Source organism: Hippocampus zosterae, chromosome 19 (genome assembly GCF_025434085.1).
Source record: "Hippocampus zosterae strain Florida chromosome 19, ASM2543408v3, whole genome shotgun sequence".
NCBI classification, from domain to species: Eukaryota; Metazoa; Chordata; class Actinopteri; order Syngnathiformes; family Syngnathidae; genus Hippocampus; species Hippocampus zosterae.
The window spans coordinates 9,383,753-9,397,990 of NC_067469.1; the positions used below are offsets into that span (position 1 = coordinate 9,383,753).

At 44.5% G+C, this 14,238-nt stretch overlaps 1 protein-coding gene across 19 annotated transcripts in view; it reads right to left on the reverse strand.

Annotated features, from left to right (window-relative positions):
• The window catches only part of afdna (afadin, adherens junction formation factor a), a 59,037-nt gene that overhangs the window by 14,694 nt on the left and 30,105 nt on the right, over positions 1–14,238 (reverse strand). For all 19 annotated transcript variants that reach the window (XM_052052243.1, XM_052052239.1, XM_052052242.1 and 16 more), the window contains 10 exons: positions 11,009–11,154; positions 10,792–10,886; positions 10,441–10,706; positions 10,059–10,202; positions 9,645–9,843; positions 9,058–9,164; positions 7,816–7,896; positions 1,473–1,538; positions 1,294–1,367; positions 218–336 (listed from right to left, as the gene is read on the reverse strand). In XM_052052243.1, coding sequence (XP_051908203.1) covers positions 218–336; positions 1,294–1,367; positions 1,473–1,538; positions 7,816–7,896; positions 9,058–9,164; positions 9,645–9,843; positions 10,059–10,202; positions 10,441–10,706; positions 10,792–10,886; positions 11,009–11,154 — 1,297 coding nt within the window. The remainder of the gene's footprint in view (positions 1–217; positions 337–1,293; positions 1,368–1,472; positions 1,539–7,815; positions 7,897–9,057; positions 9,165–9,644; positions 9,844–10,058; positions 10,203–10,440; positions 10,707–10,791; positions 10,887–11,008; positions 11,155–14,238) is intronic.

Genomic DNA, 14,238 nt, shown 5'->3' on the forward strand with positions numbered 1-14,238 from the left:
TTATCTAAAGTCACGTTTGAGCCGTAGAAGCCTCATGTGGCCCCTTTGTATTGCTGTCAAATGTCAAAAAATGGGCCCAAGTGGAACCAAAGAGCAAGTCAGATTTTAGCAATGAATACATTCAGCCGTCGTGAGTTTGGACTGGCTAAATAGTTGATGTTCTCAAGACAACATGGGATTGGGGAAGCTGCTTCGATGAAATGGACGCAAAAGGTACCTCGAGGCATCAAGGGGCTGGGCTGGTTGAGGAGCGTGGCCAGGCCGTGGTAAATGGCTCCCTGCTTTGCCACCTCCAGCGTCACCACCGATCCCGTCCTGGTCATTAGCTCGGCTGCCCTGGAACAGCGCAGGCATCCCCAAATCAGCAATTGCTCACTTTCGTTTGCGGTCAAACGCAGCAACTGACGACCAAGAAGCTCCTGGATCCGAGGAGATGTTGCTACACCATTTGTGTTTATTGTAACTTTGATTCTAATCTGAAATCGGGTAATTGTGGGGAAAAAATTCCATCCATCTATCCATTCATTTTCTGAACAGCTTATCCTTAAATTTCCCCTAGGTGTGATTGTGAGCACAAATGATTGTTCATCGATGTGTGCCCTTCGATTGACTAATCCGCTTTATCCTCATGAGGGTCGCGGGTGTGCTGGAGCCTGTCCCAGCTTTCCTCGGGCAGTAGGCGGGGGACACCCTGAACTGGTTGCCAGTCAATTGCAAGGCACACATCGACAAACAACCATCCGCGCTCACACTCATACATAGGGACAATAAGTATGTTCCATTAACCTGCCACACTTGTTTTTAAAATGTGGGAGGAAACCGGAGTACCCAGAGAAAACCCACGCAGGCCCGGGGAGAACATGCAAACTCCACACAGGAAGGCCGGCGCCAGAATTGAACCCTGCGCCTTTGCACTGTGAGGCAGACGTGATAAACAGTCAACCACCGGTTGTCCAGGAAAAAATATCCTTGATTTAATTTTCAGACCATATTGACCATCCTAAAATGGTAATAATGTGTTGCTGGGACACTTGTGAACTATTTTGTGTGTGTGTGTGTTAAACAATGTGCACTGTGTCTCATTCCAAATGACGTGATGTTTTTAACTCGGACAAACAGCATTTGAAAATCATTCCCAGGCCTGAGGTTGGTGGGATGTAGTCACGTCACGTAATTTATTTGTTTGTTTGCAGCACCAGTAAAGCGCAAAGCATCAGCCGGTGTGTGTGTGGTTGAGGCCGACATTTCACTCTGGACTATAACAGGCATCATCAGACTTTTGGGATGTCTCACCTCTCTTGCGACAAGCCCACAAGGCTGCGTCCGTCCACGCTCAACAACTGGTCGCCGGCTGCCAGACGCCCATCCTACGCAGCCATTAAAAAAATAAAATGAAATAAAATAAAATAAATAGGTGTCTCAGTGTGTGTTTGTGTGAGAGAGGTTGCATCTAACGTCACTGCGGTACACACCATGTCGGCCGCGCCTCCTTTGACCACCGACTTGATGTAGATGCCCAGTTTCTCCTGGCCAGCGCCCTGCGGAAAAATACACAAAACTCAGCCGTGGTCCAAATGGCGTGGCGCCACCTGGTGAGCGTCTAAAAGTGGAAACGCATGGGAGCAGACCTTCAACCAGTTTGAGGTCAGAAAAGGCTACATGAGGAGTAAAATGCATGCAGACTCCTGCATGAGAGAAGTTGATTGGCTTTGTGAGTGGAGAAAAAAAAAAAAGCACATTTTTCGTGGCATTTCTTGGACAAGTTTTTCATTTGATTATCAAACGAAAAGCATTTGCAAAGCAAAAGCTGCACCTTGCTCTGACAAAAACTGGTTTGCTTCCATAAGCGCCTCAATTGATTTGATTTGATTTTACTTTTAGTCTGCAATAAGCAAATGAGATGTTTTTATGTAATTTTACCGTAACATGTAAGAAGCGCCCCAAATTAATTTTACTTTCCAAAAGGTAGCCACGACTTGTTTTTGTAGGATGAAATCGGTGCCTACAGGTAATTGAATTTTAATTTTATTTACCAATAGTTTTATCTATATATATATTGCGCGTCATCCCGCACGCGGTCTGTCCTTCCGTCTGTCCCTTTTCAAAACGTACCTACTTCACCGCGCCGCTGCGCGCCGCCACTGCGCCGCTCAGGCAGTGGCTCACTACGATCGCGCGGGCATCTTAGCGAAAAAATGTTGTCTACCCACAAGCATTGCAATTAAATTGTTAGTTATTTAGTAGAGCTAAACATCTCTTTATTTTCGCGATAAGCAATGAAGATGAACAAAAAGTTGAACCAAGCAACAACACTTTTGTGGGCCGAAGGCCCACCTTACCAGCCTTCCGCAGGAACTAGCTGATGAGCCAGCTAGTATGTTATAAGCACTAAAGATTATTTTTGATGATCACCTCAAATGTCGAATAAGTACCTATTGTGGTTTTTTTTTCTTCCCAGAACATTTGAAGAAGCAAAGACGAAAATGTATGATGTATGATGTAACATGCACCAAAGATACCTTTAAAAATATAACAATAAAAAAAAGGTATGAAGAACTCAACTCACCCCAACTTTATAGAACACTTTGAAACAACCACCATAGCATACATTGAAAACAAATTGCTAACTAAAATTAAAAAATTAATTAACCTAAGGTGCGTTTCAGGTTTGTTGTATTGTTGACTTCCTGCAGCCGGACGTTGCTCTTGAATGAGCCAAGAAAAGTGAAAACCAGTTGAAAACAAGGACTTTTCGTCTACAAAAATCACAATCAAAAGATGTTTTTTTGGGGGGGCTTTATTTGTTAATTTAGGATATTACTGTTAAAGCGTACAAGGTGGCTTTGTAAGATGTTATTACTGTCACTTTTACGATACAATTAGTCGGTATCACACGTTTTTACCAAAACTTTCTTTCCATAATAAGACGTTATCTGACTTCCCTTGCCCGAAATGGTCTTAGAACAAGTAAGAAAAAAAAACCTTCCAACTATTTGAGACAATGACTTTTGTGCCACAAAAAAAAATATCGTTTGTGTATGTTGGACGTTTGAATAACTTCGCCAATGAATGTTTTTGTTTTTCTGCAATGAATCACATTTTCATGCATGTCAGACAAACACGCACACATATGTGCTCATATGTACGGAGACCAGTCGTGATCCAAGGCATACCACAGCATTTACGAAACACACTGGAGGTTTCGTGAGGTGCACGGGACTAGAGTGTGCACGCGTTTAACCAAATGCTAAAGAACTGAGGAGGCACGTGTACCGAGCAAGCAATTCAAGCCATTTGTAATTGGCCCAGAAATGGATTTCAGTCGGAGTTTGACAAATGTGAAGTCCACAAGAGCCCCAAACAAGCAGCAAGTGAAGGCAAAATTTCAAAAGGCTTTTGACACTTTTCTTCTTGCAAAGGAGTTTGGTTAAATGTTAAAAGTTGGACCGATATTGAAAGTTATGGGGTATGGAGACACTCACTTTGAAATCAAATGGGACATATTGTTGCAAAAATTATGAAATGTTAAAAAAATTAAAATAATTCATACACACAGAGATATCAGTGTCCAAGTTTTGGCCCTACCGGCTCCTTTGTTTCCTGGCTTGCAATCTCAGACAAGCTGCTTTGTTCACTGTAAATAATTTTTTTTTAATAGCAGCGGGACAATGAAAGGGTCAATGAGCGTGTGAGCGTAGCTTGAGTTGAAGTAAAAAAATGTGTTTTCCCAAAGATACTTGGACGTTATTATTTTTGCTTGAAGGCATCCAGACACAAAAACATCGGCCAGGTTTGCTCCGTTGATCCAAGTTGAATCGAGTGCACCGGTGCAGTAGCAAATGACACTTGTCAGCCTCCACTTTGTGCACTTGTGGAACACTTTGCAGTAGCAAAAACGCAGGTTGGCGTGAGGCAAAAAAAGCAAAGAGCATTTTGGCACAAGTGTAGCACATTCCTCGGTTTGCCCGACACAAAAGTTCATGCTGATCAAGTGCACCTGTGCCTATTTGCCTTGTGTCCCGCATGTTCAAACAAGAACAGTTCGGGGCCTCCGGGTTTTTTTCTCCTTCCTAAACAATTTCGTGCCTCACCCGACAAGCGCTAAAAATGCAAGTGCTACGTTTAATTGAACACAGACGTGGCTGAAAACCAAACCCAAATGTGCCAAGGTGTCTGTTAAAGCTGACAAAACCATTTTGCGAGATGGTGCAGCAACTTTTCATCCACAGGAAATCAGACATCCAGCCCATTGTTGCTGACCACTTGGTGGCCGGGGCCGAGGTGCCGTGGGGGTGGCTTTTTCAAAGCCATTGTTTGCCTTTTGCAAGCCTTCCTCCAATAAAACAATCAAACAAAAGACACGAGCAAGATTTCAAACACACAAACTTTTGGTGCTCTCTTATTGTTTCAGCATTCAATTGGACAAACAAAACGAGAATCCCTCGGTATTGGTGACGAGCATCTGCAAAGGCACACGCCACGCCCGACAATCGCAACGCATGTTCACAAACAACCCAGGAACTTTGCTTTAGAAATGCCCCCAGATAACTTCATGCTAACACATAATGGAAAACTCCATAGACAGGCTCAAAATGAGAAATTAGAGTTGCGATGCAAAGACCCCATCGGCAACAGCTCTTTGAACACAAATGGTCCAGCAACACATGTAGACAGACAAGATAAGAATAATCACATGCATACAATAAAACTCTCTCCATTGCAGGTTCCGCATTTGTGGTTTTCAATCCTGCCAGCATTTCCGCCCACCCAAAAAATACTTGTATGAACTGATTCAGCCAATCGGAGTGCAAGTATCTTTTCGTCAGCCGGTGATTGGTGGTTGCGTTGTGTTTGGATGAGGCATTCTGCACTGCTTGCTTTGCTGATCACTTCCACATATTGCCTATTTGTAAGTCATGTAATGTTTGCGGAGTGGCATCTGGTTTTTGCAGGCGTGCTCTGGAATGACGGAGGGGGATTTACTGTATATGCTTTATCCTCTGCAAAAAATGAATATGACTACAGATCATGGAGGAGTCATTTACAGTGATTCAGCAGCAAATCTTATCTGACCATCATACCTGGACTCATCCCCACTCACCTATTCTGAATATGCCTGTATTTATAGTTTAAATTTTATATTTACTTATACACTTTTTGTTCCTCTACTTCTCCCTTTCATGATTTTTGCTGCTGTGAATTGGGAATTTCTCCATTGTGAGACAAAGAAAAGTTTCCTTATCTTATCTTATACAGCCCCTCACAAAAAAAAAAGATATAAAGAACGGAATAAAGCTCTTTTGAGTCATTTCAGGGTGCAAAGATGATTTGAGAGACATTCCAAATTTGAATTACAAGTGAAATTAATATCTCAAGGCACATCTGTACTGAAGCAGTGACTGAATTGCTCATCTGTAATCTGCAGACGGCCGCAAACATATGCTGCCCGTGTGCGTGTGTACAAGTTGAACCATTAGCCAGGCAGCCTTTCAAGCAAACACCAAAGCCACAAAGATGAAGGCCATCAAAGCTGCTGGCGGCAACCAACACGTGCAACAGTCGCCCGCGCTTCAGCCACAAAAAAATAAAAAAATAAAAAACACAACACTCTTCACACACTCCTTTTAAATTCATCTCTTGATACATTTTCATGACAACAAACATACCTGCTCTCTCCTGCCCACCACGGAGAACCACATGTCCTGCTCCACACTGCTCCCAAACTTACACGCACAAACACGTCTTTGCCTGTTAGCGTGCAACGCCAAGCTCAGTGGAATTGAAAAGTAGCATTGACGGGCCGTGGCGGTCAAACACCTGAGAAAACAGAAGGCTCCCGGTCTCAAAAAATAATAATAATAATAAGTTCCTCAAAATTCCTCAGCAAAAGTGCTGCGAGCCGGGACGCCGGCTGGTCGGACTGAGGTGGAGCACTGCTTTGCGCATGCACACACACACACACACACACACACACACACACACACACACTCAGCCGGTTACATAAGCCCAGCCCCATCGACTGAGAATCCAAGCAGCTGTTGGACAAAATTCTCCCTACCTGCCGTTCCCATTGCACGCACGCACGTACACACACAGTGCTTAAAAAACAAACAGCGCAAAAAAAGGAGGCTTCCTCCCAAACATCCTTCCTTCCCACACAGGAAATCAGCGTCCACGAGCAGGAAGGAGGTTTTCTATTCAAACTTCAGCTCACTCCCAACGCACGTGAGCGGCAACGGCAGCGCTTGCTTAATTTAAGTACTGTACAAGTTTATCCCGTAGAAAATGAAACAATATTACACCCCCGTCCCCAAAAAGCTATGCTGTGCAATGTTGACAAAGGCAAATTCAGTGGCGACTTCAGAAACACACTCTTTCATAACTTTGCTGCTGTGAATTGGGAATTTCTCCATTGTGAGACTAATAAAGGTTTTTCTTATCTTTTTCTTATCTTATCTTAAGATCGTCATGCAGACAAAGGAAGAAGACTTTCACGATTGCTGTAAGTGAATCGGTAAAATGCCGATTGCCGTGTTTTTCGGACCTGGAGGTCATTCGTCTTTTTCCAAGTTTGCCTGGTGCTGCGATTTATACTCAAGTGCGACTTGTTAGAATAAGAAAATCTTTATACAGCAGCAAAGTTATGAAGAAGAAAGTAGAAGAACAAAAAAGTATAGGAGCTGCTGTAAAGGCAACCACACGCGCGGCGGCAGATTGAAGTCCTAATAACATAAAATAATACAACAATTTCTCCATTGTGAGACGATGATGGTTTTCTTATCTTAACAGTCATTCAATTTTAACCACTTTTCTGCAAACACTGTTGTTTGAAGCAGTTATAGATGAAAGAGGAGAGGATCAAAGAGTCCTTTCAGGATCAGGGATGTCGAAATCAGAGCTCGGACGGGCACCCAAATTGTGTTAGGGGCAGCAAATGAGTTCCTGTTGAATTTTAAACATCGACTTCTAACTACGAAAACCTTATTTTTTTTTTTTATACAAATGGTTTACTTGAACAAGAATCCCGTGTGTCATTGTGGCCAAAGGTAGAATCCGGCTCGGTTATTGCACAGGTGGGTGTCGTTGCAGACGCCGCAAGGTAATTAAACGATATGGTGATACATTTTGACGGGTGCAATTTATACTCCTATGAAAAATATGGCACTCATTTTTTTTTTTGCAGTTACATTATTTGCAAATTCGTATACTGTATCTGTGGATTTCTTTTCGCCATCGCTCAATTCTCAGAAAAGCCTTTATGTTTTTTAATCCAGTGTGCCAATTATTTGCAGTTTTTGATTAAAATGGCTTTTTTTAAACTATTCATTAGCCTGTCTATGACATTTCTCATAATGTTGTAGCACTAAGCTAAGAAAGTGCTGCGTCTGTTTCCAATGTATAATGCGAGTTTTGTTTGACACAACTTGTGCGCGAGTGGAGCTTGCAATTTCATGGAAGCGTTACAGATTCAATTAAACATTTCCAGCCATCTATATTTGCTAAAAGATCATCTGGATGTTTTTTTTTCCCTCCCACTTGGTGATTTCTCGTTGTGTTTGGTGGGCGAGTATTGTGGACAGTGATCCACCGCAGCACTTCAACAAAGCCACTAAGCAGAACCTCGTGGCGCTCTTCTGTTTAGTCTCTTGCACTTTTGTCAGACTCAACAATGAAATCCATCTCAAGCCAACGTCCAAGCATTCCGCTTATTTCCGGACTGCTCACCAGCTCTTTATTATTCAAAAATGCTCCACAAGAGTTCAAAGAAAGGATCTGTGTGTGCACGTGGGTCAACCGACAGGCGGTCGGGCTTACCTTGGCGGCTACGATGCTGAGGCCCATGCCGTTGTGCTTCTTCAGCGTCACCGTCACCACCTCCGGCTCCTTCCTCATTGGCTGACGCCACACGCGCGTACACGGGAGGAAAGATGAGAAAAGAAAAGACACCAGTGAGTGACCGAGGTTCCTCCTGGCACCTCAAGGAAGGCGCGCGAGTGTTGGCTGGATCAAAGTGGAGCACATCAACAAGGAAGACACGAAGGAGGCGGAGGAGAAGGAGGGCCGATGATGAATTGCTGGTTCAAGTCAAGAATGGGAAACCACAACACAGCTGCGCGCGTACACACCCACACACGCATACACCCACACAAATCGCACAAAAAGGCATAGCCATACACACACACACACGCGCGCGCGCGCCTTCACATACCGTCTCACGCGGTTACGCTCACAAACACACACACTCACGAACAAACACATTACACATACATTCTCTCACAGGCACACTCACATGCGCAATCGCACACTCTTTCACACCAACATAGAAATTCAGACACGCGCACAGATGCGCGGAGCGGGCGGAGTGAGTGTGCGCGGCAGCAGCCGCGCCTTCCCACATCACAGGAGAAAATATTCTCTCAAAGGCCGTCCAACACCAACACGCTGATGGGCAAAGGGGAAAGCAAGATGTCTGCAATCAATTTGTGTGTGTGTGTGTGTGTGTGAGTGTCCCGCCTTCTTCGTCATTGTTGTCATCATCGTGTGTGGCCCCCCCGAGATGACATTTTGAGCAGCCTGACGTGTGAATCACGTGAGCGTCCGCAACAATGACTCACTTTCGCTAAAATACACTTGCGGTAAGCGTCGCCTGACGGAAAGCTTCGAGAGTCAACATTTCCCGGACTTGGGCGAAAACCATCCCAGCCGTCGAAATGGACGCTTTGGTGTTTATGAGGTGGCCACTGGTGGGACAAACTCCCACAATGTCACTGGATTGCGAAAAGCTGCAGTGCAGGTCACGCCCAGCCTTCGTGAACATCAAAGGAAAATGGTTGGCTATCCGAGATACACGAAGGCGTTTGTGGGATTTTGAGGTGTCCTGAAATAGGCATCAAGGCAGGGATAAAACGGGCCGGTTGCAGAGGAAGTCTGCGCTCATTTTCGAACTTTAAGGCACTCTCGTTTAGCGCGACAAGCTCACTCATGCATTTCACATGTGCGTTTGCTGCATGTACTGGGTAGAAACGTCGCTCTCTCGATGTTAGCCGTCGTACGTACCATGTCGGCGTTGTCAACAGCAGCGAAGTGGCTGTCGCAGTCGGCACCCTCGAAGTGGACCGTCCAAGTTCCGGGCGAGCGAGGGTGCGGCGTCAGCCGGCAGAAGCCTGGTGGGCAGAACAAATGCAGCCAAACTTATGCAATGTCTCTCTCATGTCCAACACAACAAAGTTAGTGAAAGTTGTGATATCCTCAACTGATTGGATCGCAACCAAAGAAAATGTTGTCCTTCCTTCCAGTCAAATCAAAGACCAACAAAGATGCGTTGGATGTGGGGTTTTTTTAATACTCCCACAAAAATTCATAGAAATGTTTGATGTTTTGTGGTTTCTTTCACCTCAAGCACTCTTAGCCAATAAAACATTCCAAAATATTTCAGCACCAAAAAAAAAAAAAAGACTACAACAGATTTTTTTCCCCACAATTCTTTCCTTGAAAATACGATTTGATCAGGACAGGGCAAAAAGCATGCTATTTGCCACAATTCTGAGTAGTGTATTTTGTAATTGAAACATTCGGTTTGCTTACAAAACACAGGATTGGACATTGAAAATGTTTATCTTTCAAAACGCTATTGCGGGCGTAACCTCTCTGCAGCAGCGGGTCGAGGAAGTCCTGCAGGCCGTTGGGCAGGCTGCGCACCACGTCGCACGAGTAGCCGTCCTCGGGCAGGAGGAAGGGCAGCTGCAGGTCGGGGTCCTCCTCCAGCTGCACTTCGCGGCCGTCGCTACGCGCCAGCTCGTCCGCCGTGTTCTCCGCCACCGCCACCACGTGGTCGATCAGCTCCTGGCGGGATGGAGGAAGAAAAAACGCTTCATCGTAGCACATTTCTTCTGGTGTTTTGCATGTTTGAACAGTAGTCACGGTTCGTGGCAGCCTTGATTTGGATCAATATGCTGTATCAATCATGGAATCGGAATAGCTAATTTCTGAAAGGTTCTGAAACGCTCCCCAGGTTTTTGGGAGGAGTTTGTATCGAAAAGCAGGTGTCGTGGTCTTACGGGGGGGATGTAAGGCTCGTCGGGAGCACAGTGGTAGTTGGTCATGAGCGCGTGCAGCTGCAGCGAGTTGAGCTTGAAGCATGTGCTGTGGATGTTTTGGACATCCTGCATGGAGTACTTGTCCATGGTCAGCAGGGTGGTGGCCTACAGGACACGCACACACAAACAAGTCTTAGACGAGCAAGATGACTGGTTGACAAATTGCAGTTCAAAATATCCACAAAAATATTCTCAGGGGTTCTCAAAGTCGACATGTCAAAATACTGGCATCACATGCCCGAAAAACTAACACAAATGGAACGTCTGTCCATTTTCGTGATCGGATGAGGGTCAAAAGGTCGGCAGCCGTCAGGTGGCTTGCGCGGGCGGCGGCGGCACTCACCTGCACGATGCGACTGAGGTGGCAGTCGGCGGCCAGCTCCAGGCCCTGCTTCTCGGCCCAGGCCTCGATGTGGCTGAGCTGCTGGCGCAGGATGGCGCCCCAGTAGTGGCAGCACAGGCCCGACTCGCTGTCCGTCACCAGCTTGTTGAAGAGCCACATGTTGATGAAGTGGAAGAGCTGCGAGAACAGCTGGATGGTCAGCGCCGCGTTGACGCGACACCGACGCAGCAGCGACATGGCGCCGGTCAGCGTGTGCAGGACGTCCTCTATTTAAAAATACATTTAAAAAAAGAAATATGAGCTTACACAATAAGAAAGGTTCATTTGTATTACTTTTTTAAAGTCCTTTACCTATCTTGGGTCTCTGGGGATTGTGCTCTTCCGGGTCATCCAGGAAGGCGACCATGTAGTTGTTGAGGTCGGCCTGCAGGCAGTGCACCAGGTACCTGCGAGAGCGCAGCACACGCCTTTCAGAGCTTTGCGCGAAGATTAAGTCATGTTGCTGAGTGTGTGTGTGTGTGTGTGTGTGTGTCTGTCTAATGAAAGTGACATGTGGAGTCACACTGACTTGAAGGCCATCTGGACAAGGTGCGCCAGGACGTCCTGGGCGTCCAGCGTGACGCGGCTCATGTCGCGGTCCTGCTTGATGAAGTTGAGTAGCTCCGAGGCGTTGGCCATCCAAAACGCTAGCGCGCCCGCAATGTTCTTCTGCTTCTGCAATGTCGCAAAAACACGCACAGAAGATGGAAAAGCGTCACGCTGACAGCGTCCATCGCCGGCCATGTGTTACAAGTCTGTCGCTTTCAGTGGCAGCCAAGAGCGAGTTGGTTACTTGAAGGATAGACTCATGCCCAGCCCACGCCGACCCCTTTCCTCTCTCCACAAAAAGAATTGGTTATGACCATCGTCCAATCACCTGAGAGCTCAGCGGCGACACCAGTGACCAGTCAAGATATCAAGTCACCAGATAGCAACCTCCTCCTCCACGTGCGCAACTTTGTCTAAGCTCATGAGCACCACCTTGTGGCCATCTGTATTTCTTTTCAGGATCAACCGTGACTTTCAAAATACTGCCATGGAAGTGGATTTGGGATCAAAGTCCACTTGATGACGCATGAGGCTATTCTAGCAATTACTCCATCGATGATTGAAGCATTCAGACAAAAAAAAAGACTGGAATAATTACGCTGGTCAAAAAAAATTCCTGGAATTGTTCTGAGATGGAAGAAAACTTTAAATTCAAGACGACTTTTTGGCGGTGATTACGAATCTCCCCGCGTCTTTTTTCTAGCACATCGGGGTTTAATAATAATAATAAGAAACACGTCATACATACTACTACAAAACTACTGGTTACTCTAAAATGGTTCAATGATTTTGTTGTTTACGATGATACTAGTGCAGCGTGTTATACCGGAGACAAATTCCTTGTGTGTTCTACATACTTGGCCAATAAAGATGATTCTGATTCTGATTCAGTAATACAGTCCAACCTCATTATAACGTATCTCGAGGGACTTGACGAATCTGTATAACGGTACAGTAGTTCATTGTAACCATTTCCAATAAAATAGTCGCCAATTACGATGTATAATACAGTATGAATAATTCATGTAATACAGTAGAAACACGTCAATTACAAATACTTTGCCAATTTGTAGTCTCGATTGAGACTACAAATTCACTACAAGCGAGATTTTCTTCCGTTTACCAGACATGTTTTCAGACCATGTGCGCCATGTATCGGGAAATACAACCATGTACGAGTTGATTAGTAGCGTTACTAAGCAACGGAGGGTAGTCCATTGCTGTACATTTTGTTCATAAGCAAGGTGGCGGCGGCAATGCGCTTCACCACGGTTCGTTGTAACAAAGGCCTTTTTAACTATTTTGTGGGAGAAATCTGTTAGTTGTAATAAACTTTACGTTATAAAGGTGTTCGTCGTGAGCAAAATCGGCAAATGAATCACGTGAAATTGGGACTTTGAAATATGAACATTATGGGGTGGAAACGTCAACGTTGAAAATAAATGTGACTATTTCTGAATGAAGGCTGAGGTTAAGCAACAGGTGGATTCTTTTGCTAAAACATCTCAGCTGTGAATGACAATGTGCAATCTTTCATAAAGGTTAAAGTTAAAAAAATTCTCAAAAATCTGATGTGACTTTTTTTTTTTTTGAAACAGGATTCAAAATATCTCGAGGGACACAAAAAAAGCCATCTCTGATAGAAATTAGCTGTTGACCAGAGTGATTGAACAAAAATGCCAACACAAAATATGCATGAAAGCTGCAGGCATTATTTTTGGCCACATGAGGTTACCATCCGCACATTCCACACTCTGTGACGTTAAATGCGTGTGGAAAAAAAAGATTATTGCAAATCTTTAAGGCGGCCATTTGGCTTCAAATTTTGTGATTGATTAATGTGATTAACTGGATTCACATAAATTATTAATTTATTCTTGTTATTATAAAGCATTTACTTTTATTTATATTTTTAAAGCAAAATGGTATAAAAAAACATTGAGGCAGTGCTAATATTGTCGGAATGCACTATACCTTGAACAAGTTTTGTTTGTTTTTTTTACAGTTTTGTTGTCCTAATGTAGAAATGGAGGAGGCTGAGCTTGCTATCTGAAGAGCTGATTGGTTAATATGATCCACCAATCAGAGCGGGCACTCATCTATCTCTGCCCACCTAGAGGGAGGGAGGGTCAAAAGGGGGACGGGGGGGGGGGGGGGGGGGGGGGGGGTCAAAGGAACCAAAAAGAGAAAACCAACTAAATCATTGTTGGGAGCAGCCGGGGGTTGTTAAGGAGCTGAGCGCATCCAAAAATGAAAAGTTCCCAAAAAGGAACGAGAGACAGATGAAGCGTTAGAGTCGTTCATACACAAGCGTCAAGTCACACAGAAGACGCAAGGATGCAACAACTGCACGGCCACGAGGAATTGCTTTCAACTCGGCCGCTGGCGATTCGTGTTGGTTTTAGTGGCAGGCAGGCAGGTCCCGGAAGCTGAATGGAATCATTAGTCGGGGGGATGATGTCAAGTTTTCCGGCTGTGGAAGGTTGTGTTCTTTCGCCTTTTGGACACGAGTGCCTTGACTTACGAGTTCAACTTGTTCCCTAACCAAGATCAGAACTTCTCTTGTTATGTGGCTTTATATCAAGAAAATAGCACACGGCAATCATAGAATATAATAAAAGCAAAGGTAAAGTAAAAGCAATTGGTTGGGACTGTACATGCTGTGTATTTGTGGGTTGGATGTGCGCCTTTACGGGGCATTGCCAAATGAGTGATGCCATGTGCGTGAGCACCATTTTTAATCACCTCACAAGCTTCCCAGTAATTCCAAGCTTTACTTAAAGCACAAAAAAAAAGACCAAGCGAGAGCTCAAAATGCAAAAAAAACATGTTAAGTTGGGTCACTCGTATGTCAAGGAACTACTGTACATTGTTGGTTTGTTTTATATTACATTGCTGTTAGAGTAACAGAAATAAAGAAGCAACAGCAGCAACAAACAATTGGGTGGTGGGAAGTGGGGGTGAAAGAAGCATGAGAAAGACAAAGAAAGTATAGGGAGGAAAAGGTGGGTAATGTGACAAGGTTGGGCGACCACAAAGCCTTTTGAGCATATTTATGACTGTAAAAATTGGCGCAAATATCTAATATTTTTAAGGTTTAAGTGGGATTCTCAGCACAGTAATAAGTAAAACTTTTAAGTAAAAAAATCCAAAACAAAAAATAAAAGGGAGTGGGGGCAACACGGAGTATTTGCAAAATAAATCAAACAG